The sequence below is a fragment of the Typha angustifolia genome, chromosome 14 (assembly GCF_048772165.1).
Source record: "Typha angustifolia cultivar Huaian chromosome 14, ASM4877216v1, whole genome shotgun sequence".
Lineage (NCBI taxonomy): Eukaryota > Viridiplantae > Streptophyta > Magnoliopsida > Poales > Typhaceae > Typha > Typha angustifolia.
The window spans coordinates 1,248,811-1,268,182 of record NC_133252.1 but is presented as its reverse complement, the minus strand read 5'-3'; the positions used below and the strand labels follow the sequence as shown (position 1 = coordinate 1,268,182).

The window sequence follows — 19,372 nt, the reverse complement described above, 5'->3', positions numbered from 1 at the left end:
AGGATAACCTACGGGTGGGATATGATAAGATGAAACCTGAGGCATAACATGGCCTGCTGGCACAGGATAACGGGCGGGCGGCGTGGAGTAAGAGGCGGCCTCGGGCGTAGAATAACCTACGGCCAGTGCAGGATGACTTGCAGGCGGCGTAGGATAAGAGGAGGGGGCGGGAGCGGGAGCAGCTGCGGGCGCTGGCGCAAACTGACCCACAGCTGAGGTAGGATAACCTACGGGCGGCGCATGATAAGAGGAGGGGGCCTCAGGACCAGGATAACCGACGGGTGGAGCAGGATAAGAGGCGGCGGCGAGCGTGGGAGCGGCTGCAGGCGCGGGATGTAGTGTGGTTTTGAGCGTATGATGACCGGCGGGTGCCGCTGGATAACTGACGGGCGGCATGGAGCGGGCGTAGACCTCCGTCTTGCCGAGTAGGTTCCGGCAGCCCTCGTGGTCGATCGGCGTCCGCTTCTTGGATTTATGGTCGCCGGAGATGGAGACCTCGGCGTATGCCTCCGTCTTGCGGAGTAGGTTCACGTTCGTGAGGTCCTTGGCCGAGATCGGCGAGATCGGAGGAGGCGATCTAGGAGAAGAAGGTGAGCGGAATAAAGTTATCCGAGGGAGGAATAAGATTGGAATTTGGAAACAGTGCGGCGGGTGGTGGTTTCTTTTTATTCAGGGAGAAGGAGGAGATGAAGGAGAAGAAGAAGCGGCCCCGTTGATATTTCTCCGTTGACCTTCAAGGAGGAGAATTGGTCGTATGCAGAACCGTTTGCACGAAAATTTTAAATCGAGTTGATCTGGAATCAGGGGGGCATTAGGCACATAGTAAATAGGAAGATAATTCCGGTACATTTTTCTAATTATATAGTGTCAGAGACGCAACTTCATAAGAATTATCATATTTAATACACATCATAAACAATATCTATATTTATACGGTACTGATGGAATTTTTAAATAAAAGTTAAAACTCTACATGAGTTGAGAAAAACTCTAATTATTCTCCTTTTGTTCGTAGAGATGCTTGAAGCATATTATACATTATATTCTAGAGATAATGGTACAGAGTGAGACTAAAAGCGAGAAGAAGCAACTGAGAAGAAACATAAACTTGTCAATATATGGATGTTATGTATCTCTACTACAGAGAAAGTAATAATTTCAAAGAAAAGTTCTAGATTTATATTATTAGATGCTTCTATTTCATTGGAAAGAATAATTTATCTTACGATAATACTCAATTTAGGACAAATAATTTTATCAAAATTGTTTTTTCTGTTTAATGACAATATAAGTGAGACTTCCAGGGTGGGATTTGCAAAATTCCCTACTGGGCATGTTTAAAACAAGCGAGCTCTCAAAGATTCCTCTCTCCCCCCAAGTCAACATCTAGTCCATAGAACACTGTGCTCAAGCCCTTCTGCACACAACCACCGGTTACCACCAACCGAACCTTTCCATTATCCCCAATTTGCCCCTACCATCCCCCCCATAATTCCACCTCCGCCCACCCTCTCCAATCCCCAGCACCCGAGGGGGTATTCAGGTAATTCCCATCGCAAGCTTACAGAGACCGGGCCGTTGGCTTTCTTCCTTTCCTTCGGTCCCGTGTACTCCAGAGGAGTGTGTGTGTGTGTGTGTGTATGTGTATGTATGGAGACCATCACAGCGATATTCTGCGCCTCGCGTCCACTTCGGCCCACATTTATTATTTACGCAAACAACCCTGACCGCTTCCCGAATCCCCCAAACTTTCCTCTTTCCTCCCATGGCTTCGCCTCCCCCCCTCCTCCCGCCTCGCCCGCTCCAGAAACCCTAGGGATCCGATCGCAAGGTACGTTCCGATCCTTCCCCGCTCTCAAGCCCTCGCTCTTTCGTCGGATCTCGGGATGATTTGGTGCGGTCGAGGGTTTAGGTTGCTTGATTTGATAGGTGGTTGAGGAATTAGGGCTGAAGCGTGTCACAGCTAGTTGAGTTGAGCTCAATTATCGGATTGGTGGAGGTTGGGCTAGGGTTCTGTTGATTTGAAAGTCCTTGGTGGTGATGGAGGTGTGATTACTGATTGGGGTGCTTGGGTAGGGGAGTATGGAGGACAATGTGGGGATCTCGGAGGACTTGAGGTGCAAGAGATCAGATGGTAAGCAGTGGCGGTGTAGTGCACAGTCGATGCCGGATAAGACTGTGTGCGAGAAGCATTACATCCAGGCCAAGAAGAGGGCTGCGAACTCTGCCCTGCGGGCCAGCCTCAAGAAGGCGAGGAGGAGGTCGCTCGATGATGATGATGATGTTTACTTGAAGAGCAAGCAAAATGATTCGTCTCCTATGCATTTTAGTGGCGGTGAGTTCGCCGGTTCTATTGCCTCCGTGAAGAAGTATAGGCAGAAGGTGCAGAAGGGGCCGGGTATGTACTCGCCGGAGGTGATGACAGCGAGGGGTTCTTCAGCACGTGGCGGTGTTTTGAGGCCCAGCGAGGAGCTCCAGAGAGATGGCATTCAAGAGGGGGATAATAGAGTGAAGACGTTTCATAGCACTCCGCTTAATAAGGAGACAAAGAATTTTACTAGCAGCTGTCTAGGGGTAAAATTTGTTGCTTTGACCTTAACTTGTCATGTTGTGTTCGAAAATAAGTCTACATAAATGTCTGTATTTTTTTATCTATATCAAAATCATTAGATCTTCCTCTTATATTGGAATCACTGCCATTATTACTATTGTACTTGATTAATTGTTATTTATGTTCATTTTTCGTTTGTATAGGATCATTCTGGGAAAAGTTCGGACTCTTCTGGCGGTGCTATGGGGCTAATTTGCCATCAGTGCCAGAGGACTGGGAGGGTGACATGGTGTATCAGCTGTGATCGGAGGGGATACTGTGGTAGCTGCATTTCAAGATGGTAGTTGATATTACATTTATTTTTCTTTGCAGTTTATGATATTTTATATTAATGTTTGTAATACAGCGGTTTGTACAATTCTTTAAGTCGTAGTAGAAAGAATTAAGGAGCCATTTCATTGGTCACATGTTATGGTGCCGACCGGAGGTGGGTCGTGTTATTTATGGCGTTTAGTGGGTACGAAAACTTATAGTTCTTAATAGTTCTTAATTTGTGATTCTGGTCCTGCTTGCATCCAACTCATACCGAAGTTGTTGCTGCCCTTGATGTTGGGGGTCTTGAAGTGATTATCAGATTATTCTTGTCCTCCTTTAACTTGATTGGAGTTCTATATTTTGGTTGAAATGGCTAGGTTAATCATTTCTTCATATGGGCTCAATGATCACTGGAATGTCTCCCGTAGAATAGTTAGGTTTGCCTGACTTACAGAAGCCATTGGCATTCATTGTTCCTCAGCTGATTACTATCTCTAAGGAGCCTGCTCTTTTGCTGCTGGATAATGTAAAATAATTCTTGTCCATTTTAATAATGATAAGTGTTTCAGTAGTCACCTGGTTCATCATTATCTGTACTCTTCTCAGAACAATTGACTGTTAAAATTTTATAGTATTTACGTTCATAAATTTGATTTTACTCATACCTTTTTCATGGCATAGGAATACATCTTTGTTTTGGTTCTAGTGCAACGAACAAGTCTTAGGATTGTTGAAACAAAGTCCTAACTAATGAAACTGTAATCATAGGTATGCTGAGATTCCAGTGGATGAAGTCCGACAGGTTTGTCCGGCATGCCGTGGTATTTGTAACTGCAGAGTTTGCTTACGGGGAGATAACTTAATTAAGGTACTTCTAGGGCTGCTGGAATATTCATGTGGCTTTTTCTTCTTCTTTATAATTGTCTATTTTACAGTTGTCTTGTACTTATCGTACCTGTAATTTTGGTTTCAGGCTAAAGTAAAGGAGATTGCTGGCATAGATAAGTTAAGATATCTTCATAGGCTCTTGGTCTTTGTTCTTCCTGTGCTTAAGAAAATTTATGCTGAGCAGTGCTTTGAGATTGGTGTTGAAACAAGAGTATATGGTACTTTAAAGTTCCACTTCCCTTCTTTGCATAGTACTCCAATGAGCTATTTACTGTTATTCCTATGTCTTCCTTGTTCTGTTTGGTTGATCATAATTAATAATATAATCTATGCCAGGACCCAAAGTTGATATTCTGAGGGCAAAGCTAAACGCTGATGAACAGATGTGCTGGTACTTTTCTGCTATGGTTCTTTACTCCCTTTTCTTTTTTTATCATTTATACCAACAGTTACACTTGAACTAACTTTGCCACTTGTTTGCTCTAAGTTCCAAAATATGTGCTCTTTTTCAGTGATTGCTGCAAAATTCCTGTTTTTGATTATCATCGACACTGTACAAAGTGTTCATATGATTTATGCCTGACTTGTTGTCGGGATATTCGAAGAGCATCAAATGTTGTCGCAAGAGGGGAATCCACAGAGTGTCAGGTTACTGACAGAAGTAAAGATGCTGCTACTGCTGCTGCAACATTCAGGGCAAAGTCCTCTGCAGAAAGAACTACTGATAAATCTACATCTAAGTCAGCAGATGACCATGCAATTGATTTTGCTCATTTATTTCCTACATGGAAGGCCAACAGAGATGGTAGCATCCCTTGTGGACCTTCAGAGGCTGGTTGTTGTGGGTCCTCAAAATTGATTTTAAGGCGCATATTGAAAATAAACTGGGTCGCAAAACTTGTTAAAAATGCTGAAGAAATGGTTAATGGTTGTAAAATATGCGATGTGGACAACTCAGACAAATGCCTTTCGTGTAGAGGTAGTAGAAGCTCAGATTCTAGCAGATCGAGCGAGTTCAGTATTGTCCAGTGCTCTAACAGGGATGGTAGCAGCGATAATCTGTTGTATTGTCCTATGTTGGATGATATAAAGCATGAAGGTATCGGCCATTTCCAAAAACACTGGGTCAAGGGTGAACCAATTATAATTAAACACGCGTTTGAGCGATCATTGGCTTCAAGCTGGGATCCCTTAAGTATTTGGAGGGGGATCCATGAGACAACAGACGAGAAAATTGATGATAATGCGATTGTCAAGGCTGTAGAATATTTAAATCAATCGGAGGTGAGCACGAGGAGTGAATCATACTTCTTCCTCTCTTTCTACTGAATTCTCTAGATTAATTATTAGTTGCTTTAGAAAAGTACTTTACCATTTCTCATTGCAACATATCAACTTCCACTACATATATCTCGCTAAGTACTTTTTCCTGGTTTTATCCAAGGATGGCCTTTGATAATTGCATTTGATTTTAAAAGTATTATGTAATTATAAAAGCTCTCTAAATCTCATTGCTATTTACAAATTTTGTAATTGTGTTGACTGTTCATGCTGATGTAGAGAATGATAATTTCAGTATTTTGAAACAAAGGGAACAATTCTGCAGTATGAAACTTTATCTTTTATCTTTTGTCATTGATGCTTTTTTGTTATCTGTTGCATCCTTTTGATTGCAATGCTTAGGTTTAAAATTACATATTACTGCATTTATTTAAAATAAGTTCTTCATTAATTACATGAGTTTTATGTCAAATCCTGACAGGTTGATATTGAACTAAATCAGTTCATAAAAGGATATTCGGAGGGGCTTAGAAGTGAAGATGGTAGACCACAGATATTGAAACTAAAAGACTGGCCACCTTCCAGTAATTTGGAAGAGTTCTTATTGTGCCAGAGACCTGAATTTCTAGTTAATTTTCCATTAGTTGATTTTATTCATTCCAGGTGTGGTCTTCTGAATCTTGCTGCTAAGATGCCCCATGATACGACCCAACCTGAATTAGGGCCCAACTTATTAATTGCTTATGGGAGTCATGAAGAAAATGAACAAGATGGTTCTCTATCCAATCTCCAGATTAATATGGGTGATGTGGTAGGTTTTTCATGAAGTGTTTTGTTGGATTGCTTAATATCAGTTTTGTTATTATTGAACATCTTGTGCTTTTAAAGTAGATCTCCATTTGTTAAAGTGAAATCCTGAAAAAACCATTAACTTCTTACTGGTGTGCTTCAGATCTTCATTTACTTTGTATATTTTATATCACATCATTCGTTATGCTTGTAATTGCATAATATATAGATTACTTTATAATTTTATATTCAACTGTATACATGAAGTTATGTTTTATGTATAGTGTACTTAATTATTTTTCATTATTGTGATAAAATTAGTACATTATACTATTTATAGAACTTCAGCATCCCACTAGTGATTTTTATGCTAGCTGCACCCACCTGCAAAGTTTTCTTATTTACATAATAATGGTGGCTTAGCATGTAATTTTCCTAGGTATTTCCTATAATTCTGCATAATAATAAGAGATTCTTACAGAAGTATTTTGTGTTAACCATTCCCTTGTGCATATAAAATCTTCATTTTCTCTCATATGCTTATCATTTAGGGTATTTCTGCTGATTAAGGAGTTGTTCACATAGAGCTATCAGAAGCAGATTATGGTATTATTACCTGAGGGAAATATAAAAGAGTGATTTAATCTTATTATCCAATCAATTGACTGACACCGAAAGTTCTTGATGGTTTAAACTTGTACATTCCTACTTGGGACTTCTCCATATTTTGCTAGAAATTTGAAGCTTCTGCTGTCTCCATTTGTCTTTCAGCAGCAAGTTGCTGCAGATATAGTTCATTTTATTAATCTCTGAAATTATAAAAATTTCAAATATTAACACACTTCAACTTTCAAATAATTTAGGTTTATATGTTAATGCACACAGCTGATGTGCACAATCGGTCTCTTACAAGGTCTGAAAGTGAAAGGAGTGAAAGGGCCTGCGAGGAACTCAATGCCAAAAGACCACATGGAAATTCACATGTACCTGATCACAGCGTGAACCTAGATGGGTGGACAGTGTTACCTAATCTGGCACCCAGAGAAAGGAAAGAGAAGGAATATGCCTCAGGGTTGAGATTTAAAGAGGAGAAGATTGTGGAACATAAACAATGCAATGGTCCTGAAATTGCTTCCATTGAAAAGGCCCCTGATTCCTCCAACTCAGTGAAAGAAAATTTAGATAATTTGGAGAGGGATCAGGCTGGAGTTATTTGGGATGTGTTCCGCAGGCAGGATGTTCCAAAGCTGAATGAATATTTGAGAGCTTGTTCAAATGATCTTGCAACTACTAATCATCTAGCTCATGCGGTAAATTGACATTTTGGCATGCAATTAATACTAAAACTGCTAGCAATATTAAAAGATAGTGTCATGGTTGTAATCTCTTTGCTCTGCAGGTTGTGCATCCTGTTTATGATCAAACTGTAATTCTTGATAAAGATCAGAAAAGAATATTGAAGGAGGAATACAGTAAGCGCTATCAATTTAAAATATCTAACTTGTTGAAAGAGCTTTTGGTTTTAGAAGGATAATACTTGGTTTTAGCTATAGATCTAGTAATTTGAAAATGAAGCAAGCACACAAACTTGGCACATGTCTTTTTTTTGTCATGTAATTAATTTGTTATGTCTAAATGATCTAAGTATGTGGTTTTAAATTAGTTTCTGGTTTTGTTGTTATAAGTTATAACCACATTATTTTGGGACTTACAGAAATTGAACCTTGGACATTCAGACAGCATGTTGGTGAGGCTGTTTTTATTCCTGCTGGATGTCCTTTTCAAGTTAAAAATATCCAGGTGAAGCTTCCATTATAACTATGCTCATGTTCTGCATGTCAGTCAACAAAAAACAAAACAATACTTTTAAGAACATAAGTTTTGAGGAATTAACGCAGATATTGCTGACATTCTTCTGGCTAGAAATTTTGGTGGATGCCTTCATTAGTACCTTGCTTTTCACATGCTGTTCTTTAGCTTATAATTTCTCAATTTTTTTACTATAATTCTGTTAGAGCATTTAAATTGTTCACTGTAGATAATCTGACTTTCTATATCATCTGTATGAAGAAGTAGATTGTTGCATTCCGTCATATATTTTCTGCTGTTAGAAAATAGATTCATAGTGTCTTCTTGTTAGTCAATCTTTAGGCTATCACTGCCACACCTTGGTGCCAGACACTCTTCTGGTAGAGATCAACTGGCCTGTATAGGTTTAATGATGATTGCCATGAAGAGAATTGTTACTGACCTGTTTTTGGACAGGAGCATTTGCAACTATATTAGAACTAACATTTTTTTCTCTCTTCTGTTTGAACCTTTCAGTCTTCAGTTCAGTTGGTGCTTGATTTTTTATCACCAGAGAGCTTAGGAGAGTCTGCTCGTATGGCTCAAGAAATTCGTTGCCTCCCCAATGATCATGTTGCAAAACTTAAGATGTTTGAGGTCTTCTTAATATAATTTATGCTGTATTATTTTGGGATCGGTTTTCCCAGGACTCAACAGTTTAATGGAATTTCCTGCAGGTTGGAAAGATATCCTTATATGCTGCCAGTTCAGCTATCAGAGAAATGCAAAAAATATCAGTTGATCCTGAGTATGTTGATCATCTTTTTCCTGTTTTCCCCTTTCATATCGAAATTCTGGTCATCTTGATTCGGCTGGTTGAATTTGTATTCACGGATCTAGAGGATTTTATGAAGTGCCTTTGGAATAAGGTTCTAAAATTTCACTATTGCAAGCATAGTAATATATGGTCAAAGATACAAGATATAAGTTGGCCTAGTATCTTACCCTCTATTGATTGAAAATATTGAGGTTCTTATTTATGCGCAAATAAGTGTTCTGTTGTGTCTAATCGCCAGTATTTTCTGCACTAAACATGTGAAACAAATGCATCAGGAGTCCTGCTTCACCTTGGATGGAGGCAAAATATGTTGATTGGTTGCCTGACAATTTTACTTGGATATTTTTGTTCACATTTCTTTTTACGTTTCCACTGACTTGTTTTACTCTTTGCAGGTATAATACAGATATTACCTTTGATGATTGCAACCTAACTGCTGTAGTGTCAGAAAATTTAGAGAAAATAACAAAACGGAGGCAAGTACTTTGCAATTGAGGATGTACATATATGCCTGATGAAGCTTCTGATTGAAGTTATAGATCGACTCTTTGTTTAAATGATGTAAAGAAATTACGAATGTATTATATTTTCTCATATTAAATTTATAATTGCTTGTAATTGTTATCTGACATTGTTAACTCATAACTTAAAATAGCTTCATCTCGTCCCAAAGAAGAACATCTCTTTCTCCCCATGTTCCAATCTCGACGTAATTGTTGGCTATCTTCTCCAAAGGGTGAAAGATTGTACTGATGTCTATCTAGAGATTTTATACTAGAATCTCAGACAGGAAGCTTGAAGGTGTTGGGCTTTGAGATTAGTTGGGAATATGCATCAGATTTGGAAATAATCTCTAGATAAGCACAATAGTTTCCACTTGAGCTTTGTAGCTGTTTAGCAATTGAGAGAGTTACTAGAATTTGATACCCCAAGTAGAACAATAAACATTTTATCAAAATTAATTTCTGTCATCGTGATGAACGAAAGAGAATATATTTCTCCTGTTATTTGGTAAAATGCTTCCGGACTTTAAGAAATTTGCAGTATGTTTGGAATTTTCAATTCTCTCTTAGAAAAATAACATAATAAATAAATATATATATATAAATCATAAAAAATATTAACCGCCAGTGATGGCGAAGCATTTCCCAGTGTGTCCTTCCAAGAACACGAACAGTTGAAAGCGGTATTCGCGGAACGGGAAAAAGTGTACGCGAAAAAGAGTGGCGAGAAACCCCCAAGATGGGCTTCCGCTTCTCTAATCTCACCGCCTTCCACCACGCCTTACGCTACCGCCGCCGCGCCCTCTACAGTCACCGCTTCGCCCACCCGGCGGCGCACCAGAACCACTCCCGGACTACCACGAGGTGCCACGTCGGCCACTCCCACGGCGGACACGTGTCAGGCTCTGGGGAGGCCGAGGGCATATTCAGGCTGGGACTCGCCGCCGATGTCGCCCTCTCCGTCGGCAAGGCCGTTACGGGATACCTCTCTGGCAGCACCGCGATCGTCGCCGACGCCGCCCATTCCATGTCCGACGTCGTACGATTCGCATTTCTTGAGCCTCTTGATTCGTTTTCTTGGTTGGTGGTGTTTTGATTAGGGTGGAATTTTACGTAGTTGATGCTGCACAATAATTGCCAAGATTTGGCTTTCCTTTGTGACTAAGATACACTTTTAGTTTAATTTTAGTTGGTCTTTGTGCTATAATTGGAGCGCAGATACTCAGTGGAGTTGCTCTGGTGTCATTTAGAGCTGCCAAGGCTCCCAAGGACGAAGATCACCCTTATGGTGAGTGGTTATTTAGCAGTCGGATTCTAGAGAATTAGCTCAAGAAATGTCATCATTGTCATTTAGATCATGGCCTGGAATTCATATTTCTTGACCGGACGAAGTTAAATTTGCAATATTTTTCTGCTTAGGTGAGTGGAGTTTTTGTTCTTGCCATAAAATTATGATCGACTGTACAAGCTTGGATACAAAAAAATCTGCAAAATGTCTGCTATATGTCATGCTTATGACTGCTAAGAACGTTCTAAGCTTCCGTGATAAAATTTCTAGTTTCAGCTGTATTTTATATGTCCTGTGATGATGTGTGTTAATCTGAAATTACTCTTTTCCAGGTCATGGTAAGTTTGAGAGCCTGGGAACTCTGGGGATTTCTAGTATGCTTTTTGTGACCGCAGGTGGTATTGCCTGGCATGCTATTGATATTCTACAGGTACACTGCTTTTCCTTAGCAAATACTAGTTGGGCTCCAAACATGGTCTTCTTGCATGTAACTGTACTCTTTGTGCCTCTCTAATTATTAGAAATCTTAAGAAAAAGAAAGCAGAAAATAAGCAAGGTTAGATGTGACCTGAGTCAGCACTAGTGTTTTCTTTGAATACTGGAGATCTTTGCGAAACCATCTTATGAGATTTTGTGTTTCCGTTGCATAGCCAATAGTCTGGCAGATGTGTTCCACATTTTTAATACTAGACCACAGTTCCTAGTGCATGCTACTTTTTTTTTTTCTACCATTTCAACATACTTGTGCAGACAATTTTTTTCCCTTAAATTTTCAGGGTCTTCTGATCTCGGCTCCAGATATGGTTCATAACATATTGCAACATGACTATCATAAACATAATCATGGCGGCCATCATCATGGGATAGATTTGGATCATCCAGTTCTAGCATTGAGTATGACAATTACTGCAATATCTGTGAAAGAAGGGTAAGTATGATCCGGATTTTTGTACTAAATCTATGTTAACATGTTCAAGGCTGAAGGCAGATGTCTTTACTGTCTTGTAATCTAGGCTCTATTGGATCACAAAGAGAGCTGGTGAAAGGGTAGGGAGTGGACTGATGAAAGCAAATGCATGGCACCATCGTTCTGATGCTATTTCATCCGTTGTAGCCCTTATCGGGGTTGGTAAGAAATCCTTGACCTCGTGAAAGGGTTGGGAGTGCATTTTGTAAAAAGTAAAAACAGGCCAACTTTCTCATTTCTCTGAATATGACTGGCGATTAAATAATTTATGTTGTTCTTAGAACTTATTTTCTGCTTGTGTATTACTACTAAATCCAGTTCCTAGCTTACTAATGATATAGTTTTTATCTGTTGCACTAGCTAAGTGTGCATTCCCAAGACAACATATTTTTTGGTCTTAACTGTTCACTAGATTTACATAGTCACTTTTGTCTTCTAAATACAGGTGGTTCTATTATTGGAATACCTGTTTTAGATCCATTTGCTGGCCTTGTTGTGTCAGGCATGATTCTGAAAGCTGGTATAGAGACTGGATATCAGAGGTATATCTTATTATTTGCTTTTCATATTTATCTGTCTGGCGTATACACTATCTGCTTGCCATGGTAGCCCGTCTTAAATCTAGGTCAAAGCTATTCTTGAGAAACTCTGACCTTTATGATTAGTTTCTTGGGTTATTGGAATGTGTGATGTTTACAATACTTATGAGGCCACAATGATGCATGCCATTAATAAGTGCGTCCCTCTAACTGACTTATTGCATTTAGTGTACTAGAACTAGTTGATGCTGCTATAGAACCATCTGTTTTGGAGCCTATCAAGCAAACAATTATTCAAGTTGAAGGTGTCAAGGTAGACTATATGCTCCTTTCTGCGCTTTGAAACTTTGTGCTATAGTTGTATGTTATTTTTTTTCTTATGTCTTAATTCTTATAGAGGGATTGTTCTTGGAGCTTAAAATTTTTGGGATTGATTCAAATATTCAATAGCTTGAATGGCCTTTTTCTAATCAAATATGTCAATGTTGTTTTACGATGGATCTTATATTCTTAGGAAAAGGAGAGAAAAAAATTACATTAACTTATTTATTAGTCCGTTCATGCCAGTAACATAAGAATATTCCATGTCTGTTTCTTTAACCTTTTTTGACCAAGATATGCATGGATGAATATGGGTTGCTTTTCAACCTTCATCTGCCTCATAGTCGATGTAGCAATGTATCACCTCTGTTTTGTGAATACAACAAGGTAAGAATCAGATGGAACAGCATCATATATATAAAAAAATTACCAAGGTGCACATGAATAGATTACTAGTTATTGTGGGCAGAATGGGTTTGCTTGCTTGACTATTAGGGTGGGAGATTTGATGCAGAAGTCAGATTACTGGCACACAACTTTTAGGGAATTGAGCAATTAATTGATATAATTCCACTTTCATAGTACTCATTTTTTTCCTTGGTAAGTAGACAGAAATCAGAATTTCAATTATTTTGCAAGTAAATAAGCAACAAATAAACATGCACACTAAAGAGTATTAGAAACCTTTGTTTAAAGGTTTGAGAGCAGACCTGCTTGACCATTAGGGCGGGTAGAAAACCGATGTAGGACAAATTAGATTACTGGCCTACAAAATTTAGTGAGCTGACCACTTAATTAATTTAATTCTGATCTTAGAGTTTGCACTATTTTTCCCTCCATGACAAATCAGAATTTTCATTTTTTTGGGCTAAATAAGAACCAAATAATCAAGTGCACAGGTTTATAGAATCTCCTGAGTATTTGAGGCTCTTGTTTAACTATTCAAGAGCAGAACTTTAGGATCCAGTCCGATCTTTAACTGTAAACTGAAGATCACAGAGTAAGAGCTGCATTTGATTTTTCCAATAACACCAGTGAGGTCAATAGAATGATGGCTAAACATGTGGCAGCCCCCTTTGGGAATTTCTGCAGTTCCATTGTTTTCCAGTTACAATCTTCCTCACATCGCAGATGTCAATCTTTACTTGGCCACCATTAATGATCTTTAGTAGGTTGTAACCACCAAGCGAGAGTTAAATTAATTCATTAAAGTCATTGGATACATCACTGCAACCGATGCCAATTTTGCAGGGGGTATAAATATGATATCAACTTGCTAGGGTTGACAGTTACAAACTTACAATATGTTGATGTGTTTCTGTCCTGTTATTCATGATCAGTTTTGTTGCTTGACATAATTTTATTTTATGCACTAAGAAACATTTTCTAGGCTTTTGAACATTTGTGGCATGCTGACGCCTTTATTGAGTCTTTTTATGTGTATGCCGGCATTATCTGTTATTTTATCAAAGTATATTTTTATCTATATAATGATGGACTTGTGATTGCCTTTCTGTTGGTATATCTTAAGGGATGCCACCGCTTGAGGGGAAGAAAAGCTGGTACTTCCTTGTATCTTGATGTACACATTGAGGTATGACCCCTCTAGGACCTTTTTCTTAGTTCATAAATCATCTTTTTTGTTGCATTTCTCAATAAGAGTGCCAAATGCCTGAATCTGTATTCAAAACATCTTCTCCATATAGCATACAATAAGAAAATCATGATCTTGTGAGGCCACTCTATCGGCAATGCATTAGACATTCCCACTGGTGGTTTTAGCTGGAACAAATATGCCAAATGCAAGTGAAATATGCTTACACTATGATTAAAATTGTCAAAAGTGCAGAGTCGTTGGAGATGCAATAGCGTTGATAACATAAATGAAATGGTTCTATTCTGACTTATTTTATGGAACAATGGACGTTGATAACCTTGAGTCTCCAACACCTCGTATCAGGGCTCAATTGTCTGAAACTTCTTTAGTCAATTTATGGAAGTGCTCTGACAGGTGAGTCCAGAGGTTGAAAAATGTGGAAACTGGTCTCTGCAATATAGCCAAGTTACCTTATGGGAAAGTAAACTCAGAAGTTAGGCAGTTACTATCTCTTTTCTATGCTAACACTATGTAATTAGAGCAATGAAAATATGAAAACATTTCTGTATCTTGTGTATCTTATGACATGCCTAATTACTGTTTACTTATGAAGTTGTTGTTATGTACTTGTCATGAAGTTCAGAAGCAATTATCCACGTCATCAAGAGACCTCTACTTAAACTTTGTTTCATATGTGCTTTTCACAATTATTTTCTTCATCTTAACCGCTTGTTAATATCTAAAATTATAAAACTTATGATCTCTTTTCTTACTAAATCTGAATTTTATTAATTGTCTGGTGTATCAGGTAGATCCTTTCTTGAGTGTTAGTGCTGCGCATGATATTGGTGAAACTGTACGCCATCAGATAGAGAAATCTCATGATAACGTTTCTGAAGTTTTCATACACATAGGTAGCTTATAATCTCTTTCCTGTAGGTTCTGGTCGCTTACGAATGGCATTTTGTATTTGATTGATACATTGAACTAGTTGAGTGCGTGCTTGTGAATGCTTTTGACATATCTAATTGATCATGATACTCTTAAACTTAACATAAATTTATGTCTAAATGTCTCTAATCTTAGAAGAAAAGTGCTTCTAGCTGATTCAATTGACAAAATTGTTGAGAAGTGTGTGAGGCGATAGTTTTTTTTTCCTATAAAGCATATGGTGTTCCCCAGTATGATATTTTGTCTAGTGAAAGTGAGTTTACCTCATTATTTGGACACTTGCTGAGTGTTGACACCATGATGAATTACTAGTGATCAGGAGCTTGTCATGTTGAGTATGGGTTCTCTCCATTCCATGTACTCGTGAATTATCGTTGGAGCTTAGTATTGCAGTTTTCTTTGTTTCCTTTTATCCTGTTTAGTAATTGGCAATTTAAGCTTTAAACTTACTCATGTTGTCTATGTAGATCCCTCATTCTTGGAGTGCTCTTCCAAATTGGACCCAGGAAAGAATTTGAAGGCCATGGAGCAAAGAAATCTGAGGACTATCTCTAGGCAGCAAGATGCAGAAATCATTATTTCTGACATTATATCTTCACATTTTTCAACGGTACAATGTCATCTTATTTGGTCCTTGCATATGCAGTAATTATAGTTTAATTGCCACAGTTAGCAAAGGCATGGATTGTGATTAAATAGGTAGATCTGTCAAGAAATGCTTGCAAACATATCCAATCAAGGGCATCTGCCATGTACCTTTTTGAATTTCTTATCTAACTTCTGCTGAGGAATTGTTATTTCTTAAAATGGAAAGATTGTATTCCCACAAGTTTGGGTTTGGGCACAGCACCACTAAAAGCTGAGACAGTTCCAACAGAGTTGAGAATTTCCTCTGATAATCTGATGTTAATCTTCAAAAGATTGGGTGGGGAAAAAAAATCCTGACTGAATATAAGTAAGAAAGTGAGTACATGCCACGAGATCCATGATTTCTTTATCTACTTTCAATTTGAGATACAAATATATAGAACCGAGATAAGGTAATACTAGGAAGTTTTTTATGGATCAAATATTGGAAGACTAGAAGACAGTATATACAAATTGACATGTTGGAAAATAAGGATATTGAGATAAACAAGAGTAGAATAAGAAATGATACTATCTAGAATTATTTATAGGTAACACCCATAGTGGATAAACTGTGAAAATCGATTAAGATAGTCTGAGCATGTTCTACAAGTCTATGTAGGGCATGAGTCTGAATGAGCGATTGACAAAGCTGAATAGGCAAGCAAAACATGGGTCTGAAGGATATATGTAAGAAAACATGGGGACAAAATGAGAACTTTGAATATCATGGCAGAACTAGCATATTTCTTTATATAAATCTTATACATTCCCTGAACTCATTATCAAACTCTGATTTATTTATTTATTTATCATATGTGTCGTTTTGGTTATATGACTTTCAGATTTGTGACTAATATTATTTGATACAGAATATGTCTCTTGAAAGCATAATGCTTCATTCATTGCAAGGCAAAGTGTTACTTCAGGTTCATGTATCAATGCCTCCTCAGTTGCTGATTCGGTAATCCATTTTTCCCATGTTTTATTTGAATTTCTGGAAAGCTAGATGTCTGAATGCCAGTTCTTCTAAACATCTATATCGGCTGTTAAATTTAAGGGACGCAATGGGCATTGCAAAGGAAGCCGAAAAGGAGATACTGAAAGCTGATTCTAGCATAAACCAAGTGAGTATTCAGCTGAGGTTGAGTCATCCTATATCAGAACCTCATGTGCCTGTTGTTATCAAAGAAGACATACAGGACCACTAATATACAAGTTACTTGCTAATTAAGATAAATAATTATTAGAACATCAATAATTTTTTTTAAAACAGAGCTTTTCATTCTCTGGAGAAAGTAACAATAATAACTCATTTTAACCTCATGCTGTTTCTGTTTGGCTGACCTCAAACTTATTCATTTGAAAAAAAATATAGTTTCCCCTCCCTTCGTGCTGATGTACTGCATCACAGTGTAATAGTTCAGAAATTGAGATGTTGATATGCGAGAATATATTTTTCATTATTTAAGCAATAAAAGAAAAACAAGTGGATCAGTTGTTCACTTGCGAAATGTTAATTGATAGATTCAAGTTGGTTTTTTTTTTCTTTTTTTCTTTTCTTTTCCCTGAAAAAAAATCATGAGTAGGGGTGTAATTGAGCAGATATTTGTTCCAGCTAGGCCTCAAATTAATTTGAGCCCAAGTCATATAATCAAGCTTTTTATTTGTTTGCTTTAAGTCAGCCCTACTTTTGAGCCTATTTCAAGTAAAGCTGAGTTCGAGCCTAAATTAACTGCGTGAGAAGCAAAATCAAGCATATGAACCTTTAGATCTTCGATCTGATGATTCTAAACTATATACTTTCTAAATTATGTATATTTTATATTTGGAGTCTTATTGAGTCGATCCCTAACGAGCCTACCTTTGATCAAACCTCGACTATAAATGAATTTAGAGCACAAATTAATGACTCAAGTTTGGCTCAGTTACAAACGAGCCCAACTTTATCCAGTGTAGCTAGAGCTGGCTTTGATTAATTTTGACAGCCCCCCCCCTGAAAGCTAAGGGTCCGATCCAACCAAAAAGAAAAAGACGAAAAGGGCAAGAATAAGGACCAGAATGAAAATACTGAGAATGACAGGGCCTAACTGGAAAGAACGTTTCGTAAGGGTATTTGCGTAATTTCCTCACAAAGCAGACGAGCAAGCTAAAACCCTAACCCTAACAGTCTCTCTCCCTCTCCCTCTCTCTCTCTCTCTGTATATATATATACTCGACGTCTTCTCTTTCGATCTCCATTAGGTCGGGCTGCATCTCTTTGTGTTCTTTTGTTGTTGTTGTTAGTATAATTTTCTCTCTCTCACTTTCGAAACCAGAGGCTATGATGTGCAAATCTACCTATTTTCTGAGAGGTATTCGTATACTTCTCTGATTAAAGATACCAATGGATCCTTCTGAGCCTTCTAATATCCGTAGTTTTCGTATTCTTCTTTCTTTCTTTCTTTTTTGTTTTTGTTTACAATCTTATCCATTGATGTGATGATAAAGTTTGTCGGAAAGTTTTATAGTGTCGACCGAACAAATCAGACTACAATTATCTGATCAATGGAAACAAACATTCATATACTCTTTCACTATTTCGTGTTTTTATGATCGTTTTTTAATTTTCTGTTTGGAGAAGTTTGAAAACGAGTCTGTGCACAATAAGCCGATGCTCTGGACTTGTGGATTGAAATGGGGAAGAAGGAAGCATGGTAATGTGCACAGAGATTGAAGGATAGGTCATCATGTCTGCTCGCTTTGATGCCTTCGGGCTTTGATCTCGCGGGCCTGGATTCGACCCAAATCGCTTGTTCTTGGAAATTATATCTCGATCTTTCTTCTTCCTCTTCTTCTTTGTTTTGTTTATAAAATGTAATTCTGATTTCATTTTCCCTGCTACCGTCTTGGGATTCTTCTTTTCTTGATATTTACTTGTGGTTATGCGCTCTTTATATTTAGGGGAAATATTAGAGTTAATTTTTTATATTTTCATGTGGTTGATATTGTAGTAAGTCTGGACTTAGATTTTAAGCACTGGGGTATCCTTCGATTTGATTTGGTGCATTTGTTCTCTCTTCTAATTTATAAATGAACTCTTTCTTGTTTGGAAATAGTAATAATTTATGTGTATTTTATTGTAATAAATTATTAATATAGAAAAATATATGGTTTAAAATTTTAAAAATAAATGTATTGAATTTAATAGTCTGTCGAATTCCCATCAAAAAGAAAGCTGAGAAAGCTTTAATCCAAGGAAAATATAGAAAAGTTGTGTCAAAATATATAACCCAAGAGTAAAGAGGAAAATAAATGAGCCCTAGCTTGGCTGAGCTTGAGTTTTTAACTTTAGGCTTGAAGGATCTCAGACTCGACTCATATATTTTAATCTTTTAAAATTCAAATCTTAATTTAGTGTTCATAATCGCTAGTGTCAAATTGATCCTTTTTCTTCGGCCCAGAGCTCGACTTGATTTGATCTTTAAAATTGGTTTCAAATTAATCTCGAGCTTAATGTATACTTTAGAGGGTTATTATTTGCTTCTAATGGTCTTTACTTGCTACGTTCCGAGGAAGAGGAGACCAACCACTTAGGTTTAAAGATTACCTGGAGCTTGGAATCAAACGATGCTTTGCTGCACTACTACTGCTCTGCTCACAAAGGATGTGGTAGCTGTTGAGGGGTTGCTGCAATGCCCATGTCTTTCAAAGGAAAATCTTTCTACAGAAGGCCATGGTGGTTGGTTGTCATTGAAGACCCCTCAATGCAAAGAAACTCCGTTTCATCCCAACACAACTACTTGAAGTGCAAAAACAAGTTCTAACACATTTTCCAACTTCTTGATTCCTGTATTTTGTTCTTTAAAATCTGTTTTGCATTCCATTATTTCAGGAAGGCTAATTTGTATGCTTATTGGTTAGCCAATTTGGAGAAATCTTATTATTATTATTTGCTCTGCTAGAAATTATGTATTCAAAGTTAGTTTTAGTGCCTTATTGGTTAGCCAATTTGGTTTTAAAATCTAATTCTCTATTTATTCTTATCTTGATCTAAAAAATATTTATTCAGAAATATTAAGAATATTTCACACTTCGCATCTACAGTTACTTGCTTTAAGTTTTATAAGTTTTGACGGCTTATTGTTCT

The 19,372-nt window shown here is 37.7% G+C and overlaps 2 protein-coding genes and 3 non-coding genes across 5 annotated transcripts; all 5 read left to right on the top strand.

Moving 5' to 3' along the window:
* Positions 1-1,598: 1,598 nt before the first annotated feature.
* LOC140775587 (E3 ubiquitin-protein ligase JMJ24) lies at positions 1,599-9,079 on the top strand. Its single transcript, XM_073118966.1, has 13 exons — positions 1,599-2,574; positions 2,755-2,891; positions 3,635-3,734; positions 3,840-3,972; positions 4,091-4,145; positions 4,267-5,038; positions 5,517-5,846; positions 6,688-7,134; positions 7,224-7,296; positions 7,539-7,624; positions 8,150-8,269; positions 8,350-8,420; positions 8,846-9,079. The coding sequence occupies exons 1-13, from the start codon at positions 2,083-2,085 to the stop codon at positions 8,943-8,945; spliced, it is 2,916 nt and encodes a 971-aa protein (XP_072975067.1). The 5' UTR covers positions 1,599-2,082; the 3' UTR covers positions 8,946-9,079.
* Positions 9,080-9,587: 508 nt separating this feature from the next.
* On the top strand, positions 9,588-19,169 carry LOC140776190 (metal tolerance protein 2). Its single transcript, XM_073119811.1, has 12 exons — positions 9,588-9,992; positions 10,172-10,241; positions 10,574-10,671; positions 11,018-11,169; positions 11,255-11,370; positions 11,654-11,750; positions 11,976-12,060; positions 13,600-13,662; positions 14,474-14,579; positions 15,084-15,226; positions 16,116-16,207; positions 16,304-19,169. The coding sequence occupies exons 1-12, from the start codon at positions 9,693-9,695 to the stop codon at positions 16,452-16,454; spliced, it is 1,473 nt and encodes a 490-aa protein (XP_072975912.1). The 5' UTR covers positions 9,588-9,692; the 3' UTR covers positions 16,455-19,169.
* On the top strand, positions 17,558-17,651 carry LOC140776841 (small nucleolar RNA R41). The gene has a single exon (XR_012106941.1). It is a non-coding gene; the product is annotated as a small nucleolar RNA R41 (small nucleolar RNA).
* LOC140776842 (small nucleolar RNA Z155) lies at positions 17,715-17,793 on the top strand. Its single transcript, XR_012106942.1, has one exon. It is a non-coding gene; the product is annotated as a small nucleolar RNA Z155 (small nucleolar RNA).
* LOC140776852 (small nucleolar RNA snoR100) lies at positions 17,924-18,034 on the top strand. The gene has a single exon (XR_012106952.1). It is a non-coding gene; the product is annotated as a small nucleolar RNA snoR100 (small nucleolar RNA).
* Positions 19,170-19,372: the final 203 nt, after the last annotated feature.

Excerpts from the sequence above, each read along its gene's own strand:
- LOC140775587 (XM_073118966.1), top strand. The coding sequence starts at position 2,083 with ATGGAGGACAATGTGGGGATCTCGGAGGACTTGAGGTGCAAGAGATCA. Across the intron at positions 2,575-2,754 it reads TTACTAGCAGCTGTCTAGGG|GATCATTCTGGGAAAAGTTC; the intron begins GTAAAATTTGTT and ends TCGTTTGTATAG. Across the intron at positions 8,270-8,349 it reads CAAAACTTAAGATGTTTGAG|GTTGGAAAGATATCCTTATA; the intron begins GTCTTCTTAATA and ends AATTTCCTGCAG.
- LOC140776190 (XM_073119811.1), top strand. The coding sequence starts at position 9,693 with ATGGGCTTCCGCTTCTCTAATCTCACCGCCTTCCACCACGCCTTACGC. Across the intron at positions 10,242-10,573 it reads GGACGAAGATCACCCTTATG|GTCATGGTAAGTTTGAGAGC; the intron begins GTGAGTGGTTAT and ends ACTCTTTTCCAG. Across the intron at positions 15,227-16,115 it reads TATCTTCACATTTTTCAACG|AATATGTCTCTTGAAAGCAT; the intron begins GTACAATGTCAT and ends TATTTGATACAG.